The sequence below is a fragment of the Cnephaeus nilssonii genome (genome assembly GCF_951640355.1).
Source record: "Cnephaeus nilssonii genome assembly, chromosome: 12".
NCBI lineage: Eukaryota > Metazoa > Chordata > Mammalia > Chiroptera > Vespertilionidae > Cnephaeus > Cnephaeus nilssonii.
The window spans coordinates 11,406,048-11,427,599 of NC_137083.1; the positions used below are offsets into that span (position 1 = coordinate 11,406,048).

Here is a 21,552-nt window from a genome sequence, read left to right on the forward strand (position 1 = left end):
CCCCTTCACGCCCTACCTTTAAAGCCCCTCAAAGGGAAGGCCCAGGACATGCTCTCCCTCCCAGGCCCATGCTTTTCCCTTCCCTCTCTTCTTCCCCCACAGGCATGCCTCTCCTGAACTCAAAGGGACCCCACAAGCCCTGACCGGTTTGGCTCAGTGGATGGAGCGTCGGCCTGCGGACTGAAGGGTCCCAGGTTCGATTCCAGTCAAGGGCGTGTACCTTGGTTGCGGCCACATTCCCAGTAGGGGGTGTGCAGGAGGCAGCTGATCCATGTTTCTCTCTCATCTGATGTTTCTAACTCTCTATCCCTCCCCCTTCCTCTCTGTAAAAAAAAATCAATAAAATATATTTAATAATAAACAAAAAGGAACCCCATAAGGCTTTCATCCAGGGCAGCAACGGGCAGCGGCAGCTCATCCAGGTGTCAGGAAGGAAGTTAGACATGAGCGGCTGGGGTGGGGTCATGAACAGGGGTTGGACCAACATTGCCTTCAGACCACCTCTTTGTGGTCTGAAGCCAGCAGACTGCCAGCGGGCCAGCTCAGAGGAAAACCTCAGGGTGACCTTACTAGGGCCCTGGACTAATTATAATACAATTTGCATTGCGATTTTGACACACACACACACACACACACACACCAATGGGTTTGTCTGTATACATTATGGGTAAGGGCATGCGCAGAAGAAATATAGTTATATAACCCTTTTCTGTCAATCATCTCTGAATGCTAACGCAAGTTTCCGCTCAGAAAACCCCTCATTTAAACGCTATAACCCAGGAGTTCAGGGCCATTGTCTCTCTTGACTGGCCCACTCCTTGCTTAGACTGTATCTTCAATAAATCCCACTTAACTTTAATTTCATTTTTGTTGGCCTTAAAATCTTTTCTGCATGGATGAGAAGAACCAAGGTCCCAGCCCCTAACCCCAATAGGTCACACAGGGCTCACCCCTGAACCTGTCCCCAAGGCCCCCTTTTCTCTGACTTCTTAGTGAGCCGAAGCAGCCTGGCTTAGGCTCACTTCCCCACCTAGTCCCTCTCCTGTTAGCCTAGGCCCTTCCTTGTTTCACTGTCCCCAGCTTTAGTAACCGTCTCCTAAAACTCACCTGGACTCGTGTTGTGAACTTTCTCCTACCCCAAGAATCCATACCTGCTCAGGGCCAGACCCCCTTTCCAGTAACAGTAACACTATGTGATCTAGATGTACTGTTATACCAGAGATGTTATTTGGAATAATATACATACATGAACTACATCTGTCTAGGGCTAGAAATGTCTGGTTTGTGAAGTGAGTTGTTGTACTTTCGGTCCATGGCCGGGAAGGACATTGGAAAGAATGAGCCTATAAGTTTAGGTGAACATGGTCTTAAGCTCTGCAAGCACGTGGATGTAAATTCAAGCAATTTGCCATTCATATGCACAAAGATAGGAATAAAATCCCAACCAGTTGCCTGTTCAGGCACCTGTTCAAGCTCAAAAAGTGAACAAGACACAGGCCCCGTTCCCTAGGAGCTTGTCAGAGAAAGACGGGCAGATGAAGTCACTGTTACGATACTGTGAGGGGAGGTATGCTGGGGCAGAGCCAGGAAGCCCATGGCAGGGAGCCTAACTCATACATTTATTTTTTGGAGGAAATGTAAATTAGTAGGTAGAGGGTAGCTGAAGGCAGAAGAAGTAGGTAATGTGGAAGAAATGTGGGTTTCTATGGAAAGTGATCTCACAAGGTGACCTGACCATAAATTCCTAACTGGGCAGGTCATGGTAGGTAGTCACTCCCCAGGCATTTAACTTTTTAATGAAAGGTTTATCTTCGCCTGAAGCACACCCTGTCCATTGTTTCTGTGCATCTAGATTAGCACAACTTTTAAATAAACCGAAACCACCCTCAAGTGAGCGCATAATCTTGTTAACTATCCGGTAATCTAATCCCTGCCTTGCTCTCTCCCACCTCCCTGTAATCTTCCTTACCTTTGATCCTGAGTTTCAAATGCAAAATGGTTCCTGTTGGGAGCATTTGAGATCTTCTTCGCTGTCATATGTGGTCAATTTAGGCTCAAATAAACTCTTATAGAAAGTATCAACAGGTTTGGATATTTCTTACGCTGACAGTAAGAAATGGAGCAGGTCAGTAAGTGAAGAGAGAGATCGCAGGATGGCAGGGCATGCCTGAGACTGGACAGTGAAATGTTGTGTTTGAGTCTAAGGTAAAGGTTCTTAATCACTCTTTTAGAGAAGGTTTATCTATATCACTTAACCCCGTAGATGAGGGATTGGCAAATTACAGCCTTTCAGGCCGGATATGCCTGTCTTTCTGTGTCCCAAAAGCAAAGAATGGTTTTTACATTTTCAAATGGTTGAAGAAAAAAAACAGGAAGAAAAATATGTCTGTCTGAAGTAGACCTGGGTCCAACACCTAGGACAGTATCAAGCAAGTACAGCAAATGGGCAGTACTTCTTTCATAATAATTGTACCATTTTTAATTTGAGCCTGCTTGTTGGAAGGAATGATAGCAATTCCACCATGGAGTTAATTCATCCCTGAAAATGAACATGTACTCATAATTCCTGCTATCTTTTCACTGCTCTTCCTTCCTGGCCCGTGTGGCAGTTGGTTGCTGGCTCAGTTCCTGGTCAGGGCACATGACCAGGTTGCTGGCTTGATCCCAGGTGGGGGGCGTTCAGGAGGCAGCCAGTCGATGTTTTGCCCTCACATCATTGTTTCTCTCTCTCCCTTTCCTTTTCTCTCTCTCTCTAAAAATCAATTTTAAAAAAAGGCAAAATAGGACCAATCCAGACCACTTTTCTTGGAATATATACACTAAATGGGGAATGCATATTTGCTACCACAGACAAATATGTTTTTAGACAAGTGAGGAGTAATAGGAGAAAGTATCAACAGTTCAGAAAACAATGATAAGCACAAGGGAGACTATTGCAGATGGTATGCTAAATTATTATTATTTTAATATGGAATGCTTCATGAATTTGCGTGTCATCCTTGCGCAGGGGCCATGCTAACCTTCTCTGTATCGTTCCAATTTTAGTGTATGTGCTGCCGAAGCGAGCACTGTGTGGGCTAAATTTAAAGTAGGCTTCAGGATTTGGGGGGCGGGGAGAGTGTACATTCCCAGGTTTATTTTATTAATTCAGGCACTTGGCTCAGCCAAATTGCCACACTTGAAATTTTAAAGTATATAATGTTGCCCTTTCCAGCCTTTATGTGATCTATATATTGAGCTTCCTTTATTTTAGGGGTTTACTCTTCTTCTGGCAGATCCTTTTTGAGTTTTTGAATGGTAGAAATGCTATCTATTTTAAGCCCAAATTTAAATCCAGACTCTTCCTCCCTCCCTTCCTCAACTTTATACCAGGTTCTCTTCTCTGAGCTAAGGATACAGCAGTGAAAACATCAGAAACTGGCTCCCCTGAACTTACATTCTAGAAGAGGGAGAAAGCTTGGGTCCTCATCTGCTCTCATTTGCATAACCACCACGTGTGGAGAGATCAGTCTCCTATTTATTTATGATAAGAGAGAGGTGCAATGTAAGAGTCCTCCCTCTTAGACGTAATGCTCTGGTCCTGGAACGGTGCTGAGCTCGGCTTTCCGCGAGCTGGATAGCAAACTGCAAGGAAAGCGACAGCATCCCCTCTGCCAAGCGCCCGAACTGCTATCTTTTTCAGCACATCACAGATAAGTTTCCATTACTCAGAAAGTTTTCCTGGTGCAGAGGAATCAGATGTCCACGAAAGCTAAACGAAGAGGCTGGAGGACTGAGAGGGCACGACAGGAAACTCATTGTGATACCATTTGCTAGGAAGACGAATGAACTTTAAAGCGAGTCCATCTTGGGATCTAGTTAAAGGCACTCGGTTACTGGAGTACCAGAAAGGCCTGCGGAAGTAGTGGCATGGATCCCGAATGGAAGATCTACCTTCTCAAATGCCCATTCTCATCTAGGCTTTTCCCCTGGAGATCTGCCCGTTTCTCTTCTCACTTGACTCTCTCCTACTGCTCATCAAAGTGGCTTTGGGGCTCTGAAAATATTAGCTTAATAGTTGAACAGTTCTGTGCTGTACACTTGCAACTTTGTTAAGAATGACATCTTGTGCTATGTCTTTTCTTTTTACCACAATAAAAACCATGATTAACAAAATAAATAATAAAAATACTAGCTTACTGTTCCAGAATGACCAATTCAGAATATTAAATTAGGGTGTTATCAATATCCAATAAATGCACTAGGGGAATAGGTAAAAGTTCATGGATACCACCGAGCTTGATCCTTGTAGTAGATACTGAAATTATTTTTAAAAAAAGGTTGCTATAGCCCGGACCAGTTTGGCTCAGTGGATAGAGCGTCGGCTTGCAGACTGAAGGGTCCCGGGTGCGATTCCAGTCAAGGGCATGTGCCTTGGTTGCAGGCACATCCCCAGCAGGGGATGTGCAGGAGGCAGCTGATTGATGTTTCTCTCTCATCAATGTTTCTAGCTTCTCTATCCTCCTCCCTTCCTCTCTGTAAAAAATCAATAAAAAGAAATGTTTTAAAAAAGGTTGCTATAAAAGGTCACTTTAATATTTAGCTTCTGTATTATTTTTTTTCTTTAAGAAGCTAAAACGCAGAACTTCTGAATAAGGATGAAAGGTTGAGTCTATGGTTTTATCTTTAAAAAGTGAAAATTATGCATTCATGGAATAATAAGAATAGCTTTCAACATCAATGTTCTTGTCACACACTCCTTAGTCAGTTTTTCCCCAGTACTTAAATTTAAGGAGAGGGGCAGATTTGAATATTCACTAGAAAAGTAGAGTTGGTAGGAAGTTCTATGATGTTTCAACAGTGAAAATATTCACATTAGTTTTCTAAAAAGCAAGGACAAAGGTTAATAAAGCATTTTCAAACTGGCTGAAATTCTTTGCATTAGTTATACATTTTTTAATATATAAAACACCCACCCTTTTCTGGAAGACATTCTTTCTGTGATTGATGCAATCATATTTTCCCACGTCTTACAGTTGATAATTCGAGGAGGAAGGCCATCTGACCTGAGCCAGGCTAATCAGAAATCTCTTAAAAGAATTTTTGAATTGGCCCTAGCCAATTTGGCTCAGTGGATAGAGTGTCGACCGGCGGACGGAAGGGTCCTGGGTTCAGTGCTGGTCAAGGGCAGGTACCTCAGTTGCAGACTCTTCCCCGGCCCAGACCCTGGTCTGGGCTCATGCAGGAGGCAAGCAATCAATGTGTTTCTCTCACAACGATATTTCTGTTTTCCACTCTTTCTAAAAATCAATGGAAAAATATCCCCAGGTGAGTATTAAAAAAGAATTTTTAAATTGAACATCAGACAGAGAGAAAAACTCAATGTCTCCATAGAGGCAGGCAGACTTGCAGATTTGGGAGCTGCTGGCTTTTTTTTTTTTTTTTCTTTTTAAAGAAAGAGACAGAAGAGAGAATTGATTTGTTGTTCCACTTATTTATGTGTTCATTAGTTGCTTCTTGTATGTGATCGAACCTCAATCCCCCCTTCTTAAGTATTCTCTATTAAGAGATAAGTTAATGATACCGTGATCTGAAAAGTGCAGCACATTCATAGGATAAACTATAATCAGAAGAGAGATCAAGCTATGAGTATTATATTTTATTTTTAAAAAAAACATATTTTATTGATTTTTTTACAGAGAGGGAGAGGGATAGAGAGTTAGAAACCTTGATGAGAGAGAAACATTGATCAGCTGCCTCCTGCACACCCCCTACTGGGGATGTGCCCACAACCAAGGTACATGCCCTTGACCGGAATCGAACCTGGGACCCTTCAGTCTGCAGGCTGACACTCTATCCACTGAGCCAAACCAGTTTCGGCAAGCTATGAGTATTATTAACAAGAAAAATTGGCACTTACTACAACTCCCTTGATTACACCAAATCAACTATTGGATTATAGTTAAAATTTTTTAAGTTGTTAAATTGCTCCTTGTTCAGTAAAAGGTAAAAATTCATTTATTCAACCAAAAAGGGACTCAGTATCTTACAGGCTACATACAAATACACATACTATTTATACTCCTCTTCATGTTAGAGAGTCTGATCTTTTGCTTGACACCCAATTTTCATATCCGTTTAATAAAAAAATAACATATTTGTAAAAACTAAATATAATGTAAAACAGCCATTCAGTCTTACCCCTTAAAACACACACACACATTTCAAAGTGAAATTAAGCACTATTCCTTAGCCTTGTAGGGTAAAGTAACCAATACATATGAGCCAGCTAGGAGCCTGGTGGGATATTTAGAAAAACAACCTTGAGCTCAGGCTGATTTAGTTCAGTGATTAGAGCATCGGCCTGTGGACACGTCAGGGTTTGATTCCGTCAAGTGTACATACCTAGGTTCAAGTTCCCTGGCCCTGGTGGGGGTGCATGCAGGAGGCAACCCATCGATGTGAGACACATCCATGTTTCTGTCTCCTCCTCCCCTTCCTTTCTTCCACTCTCTCTAGAAATCACTGGAAAAAATATCCTCTGGTGATACACACACACACACACACACACACACACACACACACACCAAAATAAAAATAAAACAAACCTGAGCTATTCTTTGTATGTCAGAAATAGAATAGGAAAATATAACTATCAAGCTCATGATTTTCTTTGTCTTAACAACATATTATCTTCATTACCTTAAAGCTCAAGAACTTGAAAGGGTAGGGAAACAATACTTGTAAATGTATTCTAAGGACTGCTTCCCCTGATTTTTATACCTTTCCGCTACTATTGATGGTATTTACAGCACAAGCACCCCGTGCAGTATCAGGTCCTGTCAGCATTAGCAAGAACCGGATCTCTGGTTTATAAAGAAGGTACATTCATTTATTTTCAATTTCAAAAGGAAAGCACAGAGAAGGGGGGAAAGTAGTGAGGGATCACAATATTAAAACTTCGGATGTTTTAAAAGTAAGCTTGTTGATAATAAACTCCCGGTCAGTGTCCCCTTCTGTCTCAATGGTATTAAAATTGGGATCTTGCCAAACCAATATTTATCCAGGTGTCCAGATTCCAGGTCCTTAACGAAAAAGAAAAAAATGGTTTTATCTGCTGGCCGACTTTTGTTAATTCTCACCCGAGAATATTTTTCCCATTGATTTTTAGAGGGAGGGAGGGAGAGAGGAAACACCAATGTGAGACACACATTGGTTGGTTGCCTCCCCCATGCATCTTGCTGGGGTCGGGAATTGAACCTGCAACCAAGGTATGCACCCTTGACCAGGAATCAAACCCATGACCCTCTGGTGCAAAGGCTGACACTCTAACCACTGTACCATCCTGCCAACCTTTTTTTGTAATGGTGTATGATTATTATAGGATTAGGAAGACTTTGCTACTTACACCTCTGAATTCTTCAGTGATAATGATGTCCATATTGGAAAACAAAAATCAGAAACTGCCCTGGGCAGGTGGCTCAGTTGGTTGGAGTGTCGTCTTGTACACCAAGATTGCAGGTTTGATTCCAGGTCAGGGCACATACCTAGTTTACGAGTTTGATCACTGGTAGGGTCACAAACAGGAGGCAACTGATTGATGTTTCATTCTCCCTTCCTCTCTCTAAAAATCAATTAAAACATATCCTCGGTGAGGATTAAAAACAAAACAATCAGAAACCTTCAACATAATATTCAACAATATCTGATAAAAGATGTGACTGTAGTAGTACTAGCTGGCTTGGCTCAGTGGATCGAGCGTCGGCCTGCTGACTGAAGGGTCCCAGTTCGATTCTGTCAAGGGCACATGCCCGGGTTGTGGGCTCAATCCCCAGTGGGGGGCATGCAGGAAACAGCCAATCAGTGCTTCTCATCATTGATGTTTCTGTCTCTCTCTCTCTGAAATCAGTAAGAATAAATTTTAAAAAAGAGACATGACTATAAAGATGACTCAATGAAAATTTAAAAGAATATCCATGGAGCGAGGGCAGGAGTGGGCTGGAGGGGGTCAAGGGGGAAAAAGACATATGTAACACTATCAACAGTAAAGATGAAAAAAAAAATCCATATAACTTCCATTTCAGGATATAGAGAGTATTTTTAAACGAGACACAACATCTAGAAGACAAAGAATGACAAGAGTTGACCACATAAAAACAAGTTAAAAAAACACACCACACCTCACCTGAGGATATTTTTTTTGATTTTTAGAGAGAAACACTGACATGAGAAACATCAATGGGTTGACTCCATATGTGCCAACTGGGGCCCTTTCCAAGCTCCAACTCCCCCTCCCACCCTGTGGGAATGCAGTGAAGGCCACCTGTAGGCAGACGGTGAGACCTTGGGAGCCTGGCCAGGTCCTCGGCCAAGGGACAACCTGCTTCTGAAGGTGAGCCCAAATTATAAACAACCACAGAGAAACAGCTTGCATTGTGATTTCATAAAGCCAACCTGCATGTGTTTGCTTTGTTTTCGGTACTCTTATGTAACCCTGTACTTCGAAAGTTTGGGGTATCTATAATAATAAAAGCATAATATGCTAATCAGACCGGACATCCTTCTGGACGAAGCCAGGGCTGCGAGGGTTGAGCCCCTTGCACGAATTTTGTGCATCAGGCCTCTAGTGTTAAAATAATAGCACCCAGCTGCCCCGTGCACACCTGTCCTAATTAAACCATGTCTCTCACAGCCATTTTCTGGGTTACTTCTTTGGAACCCACAATTTTGGGCAACTTTCTGAAGCACACCTGCCCCCCTCCTTTCCCTAAGTTCCAACAGCTCTTTTTTTGGCCTTTGTAACTTGTTTCCTGAGCCCAGGCAGCCCAGTTGGCTCACTTCTACCTCTGTAACTTTCTAAATAAACATTTGCTTGTAAAAAATAAAACATTTTGATTGCAAATATGACATTGTTCTAAGTGCCTCACATGTACACATTTCATTTTTATAAAAACCCACAACTTATTTTATAGATGAAGAACTGAGGCATAGAGAGGTGAAGAGACTATGCTACACTGCTGCTTTTGAAGATGGAAAGGGCCAGAAACCAACGAATGTAGATGGCCTCTAGAAACAAAAACAAGGAAATATACGGCGCAACGTAACGCGATTTTCGTCGTAAGTCGGAACCCACCTACATAAGCACCTATGTCACTCACATGAAGCACGTACACAACAGTAATGAAATGAAACAGTAAAAAAAATTTAAAAGATAACAATTCCTGACCTTTACTTTTGGTAAACAATAAAAAACATAAAGCACACACGCACATGCGTGGAGTCCGACGTAAGCTGAGGACTGCCTGTATAGGTGCTCTCCCTCCCCAGGGCACACCCTCGCCTTTCTTCCCTTCCTCCCAGTGAGTTCCCATGCCTTCCTCTCTCCCAAGCTCTAAGGCCCTTCCTCTGCCTCTATAACTTGTTCCTAAGCCCATTTCTTTAACAAACTGATTCTTCTACCTGTGATTTTATTAATGTTCTTATAAAAAATGGAGGTATAACTGACATTGTTAGATTCAGCTATACAACATAGTAGTCCAATGTTCGTATATGTTGCAAAATGACTTCATTCTCTCTGTGGATTTTGGACATGAGTAAACATAGATCTAACACAACCAGCTCAATCCTATCGGAAAACTTGTTTTTCAGATGGAATTTTAACAAACTATATCCAAAGTATTAAAATTTCACATGAAACTAATTTTCATCTTCCCCCACAAAAAAACACCACATATTTTTGTGGAACCACATGTCTGTGGGTGTTTCTACCTTCAGGATAAAGGCAATCAGATTAAGAAAAAGTCTAATCACAAAGGAATATAAAACTATTTATTAACCATTGTTTACCAGTATTTACAATAAAGTAAACAATATACAGTTGGTTGGGTAACATTCTGTTTACTACAAAGCTATTGTTTTTCCTGGCTTTTGTTGAACCAGTACCCCCAATACTGAGACTGAGCCTACATGTAAAGACTGAGTTGGAGTAAAGAGAAAACATGCAGACCAAGAGTTTAGATTACAAAAAGTTTGTTCACCCATTTATTCCAGCAGGCCCTAAATTGCCAAGGTCTCTAACAATCTGATTAGGTATCCATGAATAAAGCCTTACACTTTCCATGACCCTAATTTTTAGCCATATAGCACAGGAATTTCAACTTCTTATAAAGGAACATTTTATGAGGTAAAACCTTTAAATAAGTGTTGCTTACCTAATTAAAACACACCAGGGTTTGCCTAGTTTTCTCATTTGGGTGAGGAGGTTATTGGCAGTGATAAAATTTTCCTTTCAGGGGTTTTGCAAATAAACTTGCATTTATGATTGTAGATATGGATTCTGATATGTCTACTTTAAATTGCCCAATTTAAACTGCTTACATTATATATATAACTGCCCAATTAATTACAAATTATCTAATTTCAAAGGTTAAAAGCTTCAGGAAAAATTTCAATTTAACTTCAAATGATTTTTTCTTAGGTTGCTGAAAATGATGGCAGCTCAGAAACATGAGCTAATCTATGGTTGTGAAATGGTGTTGTTTTGGTAAAAAAGAAAAAAGAAAGAAGAAAACCATTTACATATGTATACACACCTACCCGCCCTCCCTCCCCCAAATAAACAAAAACCCCACAATGATCCTTAGGCACATACAAATTCTGACTGAGTAATGACTATGCAGATTTCCCCAAACATTTAGAGAAACTTCTCTAATGCAGAGGAAAAAAATACAACAACATGGTATCAAATGTTCTTTTCTGATAAAGGAAGCAACTACAGAAAGCTTTTGTTCAAAGTAACCAGTGCTATAGATGCAACCCCCCAAACAACTCCCCAGCACTACTTCAAAACAAACATATCAAACTTGATTTTCATTATAATGTAGTTCTTTCTTCACACTAATAAATCAAAAAAACCAAGACCCAAATTTTATATATATGTATAAATATATATAAAAAGCAATGCAAACAATTATTGGGCTTCGTCTTCTGGACAAGAATGCCAAGTTAGTCTTTCTTCATAGAAAGCAATTACAATTTGAGGACACTTCATATTTGCCTCTTTTGCCAGCACCAAATCTGCCTCGTCGGAATCTTTCCTGTTGTGAGAGAAAAAAAAAAATTCAGTTAAAAATCTAAACCCTTTGTGTCAAAGGAGAACAGCTCAACACATCACAATTTAATCAGATTATTTAACAATTCAAGAGGATTATGAGGTACTTGTGCTGGGTTCCAATAAAATTTCATTTTATAAAACAGGTCAGTTTGCTAATATTTGCTTTAAAATATCATTAGTAAAAGTAAGTAGAATCATCCCTTCAGCAGATAATTATTCTCTATTTAATGATGAAAACTATAAAACCCTTTCTACATAAAGCCTCACAGAAGGGGAAAAAAAAAAAAAAGCCCATTGCCCTGGGTGGATAGCTCAGTTGGTTAGAGCATGGTTCCAATATGTTAAGGTTGCAGGTTTGATCCCCTGTCAGGGCACCTATTAAGAATCAACCAATGAAAAAAAAAAAAAAGAATCAACCAATGAATGCATAAATAAGTGGAACAACAAATCAATGCCTATCTCTCCCGCCACTCCTCATTATCTGTCCAAAAAGTAAAAAAATAAAAAAAATAAAGCCCATCTATTTGTACTTAGAATATAACAGCAATCACCCACACACTTACCACTTCATAAGGAACATTAACTCTCCACTGCTGTCTGTGGCACCAATTATTCGTTCAGGATCAAGACCTCTGGCAAAGCCTCTTGGTTTATCAGCCTGTTTAAGAAGTTAAATGATTATTTGCATATATGTTTCCACACAGCAAATTAATAATATTAACTTCCAATTTGTTTTTGTGACATATAACTTTTAAATAAAAACCTTCAATAGTGAAACAGAAATGACTAGAACATATTCATTTAATTCAAAACACATCATAATTTCTATTAACTTTGCAAGCAGAAAAAAAAAATCTGGATGTCTTAAAAGTATTCTAAATCATAAATTAAAACAGACAAACTAATACCTTTATTTCTGATAACTTTAATAATTATAAATCCTTAAAGATAACATTTCAAATCACTTCCAGGAATTAGCCTAAATTACCTATATTTATGAAGCACGTACAAAAATAGAATCATCAAAATAGTAAAATCCATAAAACTCAAGATTAATGAGTATTGTAATCAATCAATCTGAATAGTAAGAAATCTTATAAAATACTTCCTATATAACTAGTGATTCTCAAAGTGTCCTCTGAGGGTTCTTGGGAATCCCTGAGACCTTTGGGGTGTCCATTTATCCATAAGGTCCCCTCTTTTCATGTACTTGTAACTTCATATTGTCTTCACATGCCTCCACCAATCATAACACAGCAAATCAAATATAGAACTGTCTACTATTAAGCCACACATTAAAACAATTTGCAAAAATGTAAAATGACATGCTTCACATTTAAAGTTACTTTTCATGAATAGTTGCGAACATGCAATATATTTTGTCATTCTTAATATATAAATACTTTGGAAATTTCTATTTTAATTCCTACTATAGTCATTTATAGGTATAACCCATATATACAAAAGTTCTTTGGGATCCTCAGTAATTTTCTGGAGACCAAAGTTTAAGAGCTGTTTACATCAATAAATCTTTTCACCCTACCCAGACTTTCACATCAATATCCCAGACTCTGAAGTCAGATGCCTAGGTTACTTAGAATAATGGTTCTAACCTCTACTAGCTGCGTAGCTGTGGGCAAGTTAACCTCTTTGTGGTTTAGACTACCCCCCCAAATAGGAAGAATTATATCAGCTATCTCACAGACTTTTCATGTATATGACATGCAAATTAAGTTATCTAGGAGATTGCTTGGCACAATGTAAGGGCTAAATGCATGAAAATTAACTATTGTAATTAAACAGTGCTTCTGCAGAACATGTGGTTGACTTTTAAATTACATACAGTAGTCCCCATTTATTCACTCATGAAAATATGTTCAAGACCCAGGGGATAGTACTAAACCCTACACACGTTTTCCCCTACACATACTTACCTAAAGTTTAATTTATAAATTAGGCACAGTAAGAGACTAACTAGTAATAAAATAAAACAATTAAAACATTGTGAAAGTTATGTAAATGTAGTCTCTCAAAATATCTTATTGTACTGTACTCACCCTTCTAGTGATGATGTGAGATGGTAAAATGCCTACATGATGAGATGAATGACGTAGGCATTATGATGTAGCGTTTAAGCTAGTAATGAATGACCTTCTGATGATATGTCAGAAGGAGGATCATCTGGCTCCAGGTGATCCTGGATCATTGAGCCATGACGATGTTGATGGTTGGATGTCAGGAGCAGAAAATGTTGGTTGGGGAAATTTAGTATTTTTGGAACTCAGTTGACCACAGGTAACTGAAACCTTGGATATAAGGGGACTAATATATACTGATTCTTAACATTGTTACTTTTTTGTTTTGACCGCTAAAGCATCCAAACCAAATCTATAGCCAACCTCTGTTTCTCCTCTGTAAAATGGGGATAATACCTATAATCTTAATAGAGATGTCATGAACATTTAATGGATTATCTGTAAAGTATATGGCATCTAGTTCAAATGATCAAATTTAAAATATAAAGATTTATCAAGAAATCTGTATTGTATGTTTAGTCCCCAAGCCTAAATACCAATTAAGAACAAAGACCCTTTCCCAAATTACCATTCCCAGAACAAAGGGCAAATATAATTTGTTTTGAAGCTGAAAGCAAGCAGAGTTGTGGTTTGCCTAAAGCCACACACACCAGTTAGCAAAGATTTGAGCATGTAGTGAATACTAAACCAACTGCCTTCATTCACGCCAATAAAACAAAAAATGTTATTATCAAAGATTATGTCAAAATCAAAGTATCATTGGCATTACTGTGATAATGGAAAGATCACATACCAAAGTACTTTCTTGTGGTCAAAGCTGTTAAATGGTCAACAATCAGGATGAGCTATGTGGATTGTTTTCAAGGACTGCTAGTCTTGGATCATTGGAACCATATCCACGAATCTACCCAAAATAACACTAGCACAATTTAAAGTAAGCCTTTTAAAAAGGTGTTTAAATGATATTTTAAAAGCATTAAAATCTTAAAAGTATTTTAAACATCAAGCCATCAATCTTTTACAAAAAGCCAGTTTGGTGGGCAATATTTTATACTTACAGCATCTCTTTTCTTCTTTGATTTGCTATCATCAGATTCACTGTCAGATAAAGACTTTCTTTTTGTACCATCTTTTTCTTTACCAGCTTTTTGAGAATTAAGAAATGCTTCAATTAACTCTGGACAATCTAAATTTTCTTCAGGTTCCCAAGTATTGTCAGCACTGCATTCAGTTAAAAAAAAGTTCATTCGATTAAACATGGTTTATCACTGTCATTCAGATTCACTTAATATATATCTGAAAAGTCCCCTGTGCTAACCACTTGTTCCCTATCCCTCACATTTTTTTAACACAATGTGATCATATTTCCCTTATGTCTTCTTTCACAGTTCCTATCCAAGGGGTCAATCTGCTGTATTACCTCCAGGTTAACAAAACCTGATTCTACCAGAATAACTGGAGCTAATATTTTTCCAAATTATGGAAACAACCCACTTAAAAATGTGAATTCCTAATTCCCACTGTAAATTACTTTAATAGATTAATCAGAAGATACGTAGAGTTAGGGCCTCCAATACTGTGGTTTAAAATAATTCTGAGGCATTCTCAAACATGAGATAGTACCTCCAATTTCTACTGAGTGCTCAAATTGGGAAATGATACAAAGGAGAGATTAGCAACAGAAAGAAAGTTAAATCCATTCTTCTGTTTTTTACATTTTTAATTGGTTGAAAAAATATTTCAAAATGAAAATTATAAAATTCGAATTTCAGGGCCCATAAACAAGGGCTGGAAAGAAAACAAGTATCAATTACCAAATGTGAAAGTACGATCATCCTTCAACAGTGATAGGCTTGCAAACTTTGTGTGCTCTGATCCAAAAAAGCCTTTACACAAATAGAATGAAACTAATCATTTTAGAGATGCTGGGAAAGGTGCTATTAACCTCTGGTTTCAACTTGGTTTGTTGATTCAGACTTCAAAATTGGCACACCTAAATTAGAGGGTGAAGGAGGACAAAAGAGCTGAAGTGGAGCCTCCATTCTGTAGTGTTCTTTTCATTACAGCCTTCTATATTACCTAACACATAGTACCACACATAGTAGGTTCTCAATCATACTAGTAGCCTTCAGTTTGGGGAGAAAGGGAAGAGTTAGTTTCCTAACATTTAATGGGTAAGACATAGAGTTTTTAATATCCCAGGAGGTTAAAAAACCAACCAACAACAAAAACCAACTCTCTACTATATGAAGGTTACAATTTTGATTAAATCAAACTGGTTAAATCTAAATCAAAAATAGTTCAGGCTTATTTGCTTGGTTCAGCTATTTATAGGAAAATTTTCTAGGGGTACATTATGAACTTATGATAAATACCTGAACTCAACTAAGGGTACTGATAAAATAGGAAAACCTGAACCTTCCATTCAATTCATTCTTCCCAAACTGCTAAGGAGATTGCTTTAAAATGTGAATGGTGGAGCTAGATTTCAGGTAGTTGAAACCTAATAATCTATCATACTCATCTCCATCATGCTCAGAAAAATTTTTGTAGATTTCTACCTATCCATTATTAATAGTTGTTGCCCATGGAGCCTCACTGTTTTTGTGGTGTAGACAGAAGAGAATCCAAGCACATTTGTACATGATAAACATTAAGAATGTAATTTCTGCCGAAACCGGTTTGGCTCAGTGGATAGAGCGTCGGCCTGCGGACTGAAAGGTCCCAGGTTCGATTCCGGTCAAGGGCACATGCCTTGGTTGCGGGCACATCCCCAGTAGGGGTTGTGCAAGAGGCAGCTGATCGATGTTTCTCTATCATCGATGTTTCTAACTCTCTATCCCTCTCTCTTCCTCTCTATAAAAAAAAAAGAAAAAAAAAAAGAATGTAATTTCTGCATGCAAGTTATTCACAAGACAGCTAATACAAGCAGTTATGACAGCCGCTAGTAACAAGGATCATGAGGAACCAGGGAACTTAAAAAAAAAAAGAAAGAAAAAGAAAGCCCAGACTCTACTTCTTACAGAGATTTAGGATACAGTAAGAACTGGATCATAACAAGCACTTCTGTTTAATACCCACTGGTCTACACTATAGAACCTCCATGTTAGTGCTCTCCTCATGTAAGGAAGTGAAGTAGATTAGGTATTCTAATTAATTAGTACAATAGCTACAATGAAATGCATCACATAGCCCTGGCCCACGTGGCCCAATGGTTGGGCGTCGTTCCATGCACTGGAAGGTTGCCTGAACGGAGTAGGAATGCAGTAGGGGCGTACAGGAGGCAGCTGATCAAGGGCCTGCTCTGATAGCACTGTTTCTCACTCCCTCTCCTTTCCTCTCTAAAAAATCAATTTAAAAAATACAACACAAAAAAACATTACACAGCACTACAATAATTCTATAAATTTGACGCTCCAAGGTAATCAACTAGTCTCAAATTTGCTTGGCTAACCTGTAGACTAAGAACTTGGTTCCTTTTAAACAGAACTCTAACAAGATACCCTGAATTAAAGGAATTCTATAAATTTAAAGAAACCCATGGGCAAACTGATAAAAAAATCTCAGGTTGAAAACAAGTTTTAAATGCCGCTCAAGTGCCCTTAAACATAGAAGGGATTCACTCACTCTGTGAATCCTTTCCACTTCAGGAAATACTCCACCTTCCCATTCACTACACGTCGGTCCAATACTTTTTCCACTACAAATTCTTCAGGCTCTGCCTCTTCAACTTTTTTACTCTTTCCATTCTGTTTCTTTCCCATTTTTTGCTAAAACAAAAACAAATAAACAAACAAAAAAATAATTATAAAACATCTTGTTTTTTGGGCACATTTTAAAGGCTAAATTAATTGCTTATATTATTGTTGAATTTGACACCTAAATTTTTACTTCTATATCCTAGGGTAGACACTTCCTGGGGGGGGGGGGGGGGGGGGGGGAGAAGAGGGAAGCCAACAGATACTAATACAATAAAGAAATACATAATTAAGTTGATTTAGCTTAAACCTATTACTCACCACCTTTCAATTAAACAATACAATAAAAAACACTGTGTGGAAAAGACTGTTATCTTTTCCTGGTCTATTTCTATGTCATCTATAAGACTGCGTTTACTACAGTTTTCACTCAGTTTAACAACACAGCCACAACTAGATGGTATTAGGAGATTAGACAGAGGAGAGGTAAGAAGCAGTGACAGATCTTAATAAGTGAAATCATAGCCCCCAAACCCTAAGACCCTCTTTGTCAATTCAAACACCAATGTTAAAAGGCTCATCAATATAGAAAAAATGTTAACTGCAAGAATAATAACATGGTTCAGAATCCTAGTATCAGTTACAGGATCAACTAAGGAGACCATGACTAGATTAAAAAGAAGATTACTTTTCCATAATCTCTATTGATAATATATATTATTGAACAACTGGAACAAAGCTATAAATGCTGTCATTTCAAGATATCAAACTGCTGGATCAGTTTACTTGTGAAAAAAAAAAAATCCTTCTTGGTTACTCAAAAGTCTAAATTGGGCCATGGCCAGGTGGCCCAGTTGGTTGGTGTGTTGCACCATACACCAAAAGGTTTCAGGTTCAATAGGGGCAAGTACAGGAGGCAACCAATCAATGTTTCTCTTTAAAATCAATAAAAACATATCCCTGGGTGAGGATTAAAGAAAAAAAAAAAAATCTAAATTAGTAGCCAACAAAATTCTCTTTAGCTTAGTTTTCTTTTTTCAAAGATTAACACTATTTAAGAGAAGCAGGAAACCAAGCCCAAATCACTGTTTTCTAATAATTCAAACAGATTTGTTATGAGGACTGAAAATGAGTAAACTTTTAAAACCCCATATAACTAGCCCGGCCGGTGTTGCTCAGTGGCTGAGTGTGGACCTATGAACTAGGAGGTCATAGTTCCATTCCCGGTCAGGGCACATGCCCAGGTTTCGAGCTCGATTCCCCTGTGCAGGGCTTGCAGAAGGCAGCTGATGTTTCCAGCTCTCGATCACTCTCTCCCCCACTTTCTTCCTCTCTGAAATCAATAAAAATATATTAAAAAAATAAAAAAGCAGAAAAAGACAACAGAATACCAGAGATTGCAAAAGAACATTTAAACTATGTAGTTATTTAGAGGCACACACACATTACTTGGGCACTGCACCCAATCAGATAATTTTCTGCTTCTGTGCAGTACAAGGAAGGTAAGCATGGTAGTGGGAAGAATGAAGAAAAATTGGGTGTGAACATAAGATTATTAGACACTAATCCTAAATGACAAACAAAATAGGTCCATGAGGATAAGAGATGGACAGAATAAAGATGACAAAAATAAACACAGAAAATGAAAAGGATAAACCCTCAGACTAGATAAAAATCACTTAATAAAGATAAAAAAATTGTGTACAAAATCAATTCACTCCTATATAATAAAAGGCTAATATGCAAATCTACCAAATGGTGGAAGGACCGTTCGCTATGATGCGCACTGACCACCAGGGGGGCAGACGCTTAATGCAGGAGCTGCCCCCTGGTGGTCAGTACGGTCCCACAGGGGGAGCAATGCTCAGCCAGAAGCCTGGCTCATGGCTGTGCCCCAGTGGCGGGAGCCCCGCCTCCGCAGCAGGCAGAGCTAAGGATATTCCACTGCCAGCTTAGTGGGGAGGGGGTCTAAGTCATCAGCTGGACATCCTCTGAGGCCACAGGCTGGGCTGAGGGACCTCGCCCCCTCACATCCCCGCAAGAATTTTGTGCACCAGGCCTCTAGTTTTAATATAAGCATCTACTTGCTTTCTGTATTTATATATTCATCCTCAAAGAACCAAGCAATAGCTCCTTTCCCATTCAATATTTTGACATAGGTGACCATAAAGCCAATTCAATCACATACACTTTGGTTTACTGATTATGGAATTTGAATTCAATCCTGAAGGGGCACAGAAGATGCTTTGTGCTTTTTCCACTGATGGCTTTGATGAGAATCATTTGCACCATAGGCTCACCAGACAGGTTTTATATTTCCTATTTCCCAGGATATTTAATTTACATGTGCACTCTAATGATGACACAAATTATAAATCACCAACTTGCCCTTTAGTGTAAACTTCAAGGGGAAAATGTACAAACCAAAACCAAATGTTTTGCTTTATTTAGATGTCAATACCTTTGTATACTTAAGATTATTATTAATGCAATGTGTCAGAATTAAATACTGTGGAAATCATAACTTTGAATTTCATGATTATCATGTGAATACCCCAGTGTTTTTTTTAAACTTATAACTTGACTGAACGTAAAATGTCTTGACACGTTTGTAGAACTTTAAATGAAGCCAAGAATAAAACTTTGGGTTTAAGAAACTGGAGAGAAAAAAGTTATCTGCTCATACGCTCCATTTTCTCTCCTTACTGGATAGATGTACAGTTTTGTTCATTTTGTATATTAAAAAAAAAATTGGCAATGATTCAAATTTAAGGCCCTTTGGTGTTTTAGAATAAGTTTGAGATATGACCATGTGCCCAAAGTATTTGAAAGAATCAATGAGTTTTGTCCCAGTCTAACTGGGTATCTCTTCTTTAATCTGGGCAATACTACAAATACTTCTCTAGAATTCAGTATACAGTCAGTTAGGTAATATGCCAATCAACAAAGGCTTTCCTGCTTTGTCCATACTTCTATAGTCTTCCATGTTACATACTGTGCTATACTCAAGTTTAGGCTCCCTTAACTTAATCAAAATTATTAGGCCAAATCAATAATCATCTCCATGTAATGCGTTTGTTTTTGCAGCTAATTCTTCCCATAACATTGGGGGGAGAGGGCACTGGGGAACATAAATGGATGTAAATTGCTCAATCACTGAAAGGCAAAGTTATAATTTTCAGAGGAAAAACTTGAGTTAGACCCTTAGGTATTTTAGGTTTTCATTAACTTACCAATGTAGTTTTATTGGAGGCCATTTTTTATTGCAGACTCGAAGAGCTATTACTAGAAAAATGCATGACAGTTAAAAGGAAGTTTGCATGACACAAAAAGGTAGCTAAACACAGTGTCTTTTGGATTCCAACCGCCCCTCCCCTTGTATACAAATCCACTGAGCAGCAAACGTGAACTGCTGTGTAAGTTATTAGTAATAGATTCCTGAGAGTCTATCAGTATTCCAACCAAGTGGGTCTAGAAACCTTATGGGGACATGGGGACTAAGACAGCTTTACAGGGCAAAAAACTGCAGACATTTCTTCCCAACACAAATCTCATTTCCATCACACTCAGTATTTATTTAAAAATGGCCAAATAGTGTGGTTCAAAATCAGACACAATTACCCAATCAAAATGATCAAGTACCGTGAATTTTCCCTCTAGGCCTCCTCATAGTTCTAAGAGTCGCCTAGGTAATCCTAACTTGGTTTCTTCTTGGAAACCTTCCCTCTTTCCAGTCCCTCGTTAAAAAAAAAAAAAACTAAATGAAAAACACACCAAGATGCTCCAGTACCATTTGGTACCACTTAAAAACAAACCACCTCCTAGGCGCCTCCATCCGCTCCCCCGAAGACCCAGGTCCCCAACCGCCCGAGGAAGCCAAGGAGCCAGCCCCGCCCCCCACCCCCACTCGGGAGCTCCGGCCTCGTGGTCAGCGCATCCGCGGGGAGAAACAAAGGCCGCGGCGCGGGGGCTCAAGGGCACTGCGCCACGGGGCCCGCGCCTCCGCCCGCCCGCGGCGGCCACGTAACGGAGCGCCGGCCGCAGCCTCGGGACGGCGGGCCGCGCAGCAGCCGGAGAACAGGCGCGGCCCTCCCCAAGGAGGCCCCCGCCGCGACCACGCCGGGGAGGGGGAGGTGGGCCTCACGTTTTGATCGGAGATGGGGGAGGGGAGAAATAAATGCGCTTTGTCTCGAAATTAGGCGGCTGTCGCCAGTCTCTACCCTCTCAAGGAATCTCATCGCAATCACCGGCGCCGGCCCCGCACTGAGGGGGGGTCTCCCCTCGCCTCTGCGCTCCTCAACCCCACACCCCGCCTCGGGGTCGGGTGGGGATGGGTGGGAGCTGGGGAACTGGATGAGGGGGAGGGGGGTCCCCAAGACGCCTCTGAAGCACCACCTCCGTGTGATCGCTAGAGAGAAAGAAAAGACACCGACTTCACCGCCTCCGTGCAGCTCCGCGTCCCGAGTCTCCGGCTCCTCCGGCGTCTCCGGCCCTGCGCGCCTTCGGCTCCAGCCGCTTACGAGGGGGAGGGGGCCGGGGAAACGCGCGCCGGGGCTGCGCCGCGAGAGGGATTGGCGCCGCCCACGCCGGGCGACAGCGAGGGGCGGGGCGGGGCCGGCGGGCGGGCGGGCGGGCGCGCGCCGGGGAGGGGGCGGGGCCGCGGGCCGCGCGGTGCCTGCCGGGAGCCGGAGCCCAGACCCAGGGGGAGGGTGCTGGCCACAGCGGC

The 21,552-nt window shown here is 40.1% G+C and overlaps 1 protein-coding gene and 1 pseudogene across 3 annotated transcripts in view; one reads left to right on the top strand and one right to left on the bottom strand.

The window, feature by feature from the left end:
• The window catches only part of LOC307108684 (ferritin light chain-like), a 732,105-nt pseudogene that overhangs the window by 4,148 nt on the left and 706,405 nt on the right, over window positions 1–21,552 (top strand). The window lies entirely within an intron of this gene.
• On the bottom strand, window positions 9,794–21,397 carry CBX3 (chromobox 3). 2 transcript variants are annotated; one of them, XM_079786584.1, is made up of 6 exons: window positions 21,260–21,397; window positions 20,060–20,111; window positions 16,756–16,898; window positions 14,187–14,349; window positions 11,656–11,750; window positions 9,794–11,075 (listed from the first exon to the last, which is right to left on the bottom strand). In XM_079786584.1, exons 2-6 carry the CDS (start codon window positions 20,081–20,083, stop codon window positions 10,949–10,951), a joined length of 552 nt encoding a protein of 183 aa, XP_079642710.1. In that variant the 5' UTR covers window positions 20,084–20,111; window positions 21,260–21,397; the 3' UTR covers window positions 9,794–10,948. The 2 variants fall into 2 exon arrangements, with proteins under 2 accessions (XP_079642710.1, XP_079642711.1); XM_079786585.1 differs by lacking the exon at window positions 21,260–21,397 and having other exon boundaries at window positions 20,060–20,199.

Bases quoted from the DNA above. Each gene is read 5' to 3' on its own strand.
- CBX3 (XM_079786584.1), bottom strand. From the start codon at position 20,083: ATGGCCTCCAATAAAACTACATTG. The intron at 16,899-20,059 runs GTAAGTTAATGA...TTTTTGTTTTAG, and splicing joins CCTCCAATAAAACTACATTG to CAAAAAATGGGAAAGAAACA. The intron at 11,751-14,186 runs GTAAGTATAAAA...CTTCTTAAACAG, and splicing joins CAAAGAAGAAAAGAGATGCT to GCTGATAAACCAAGAGGCTT.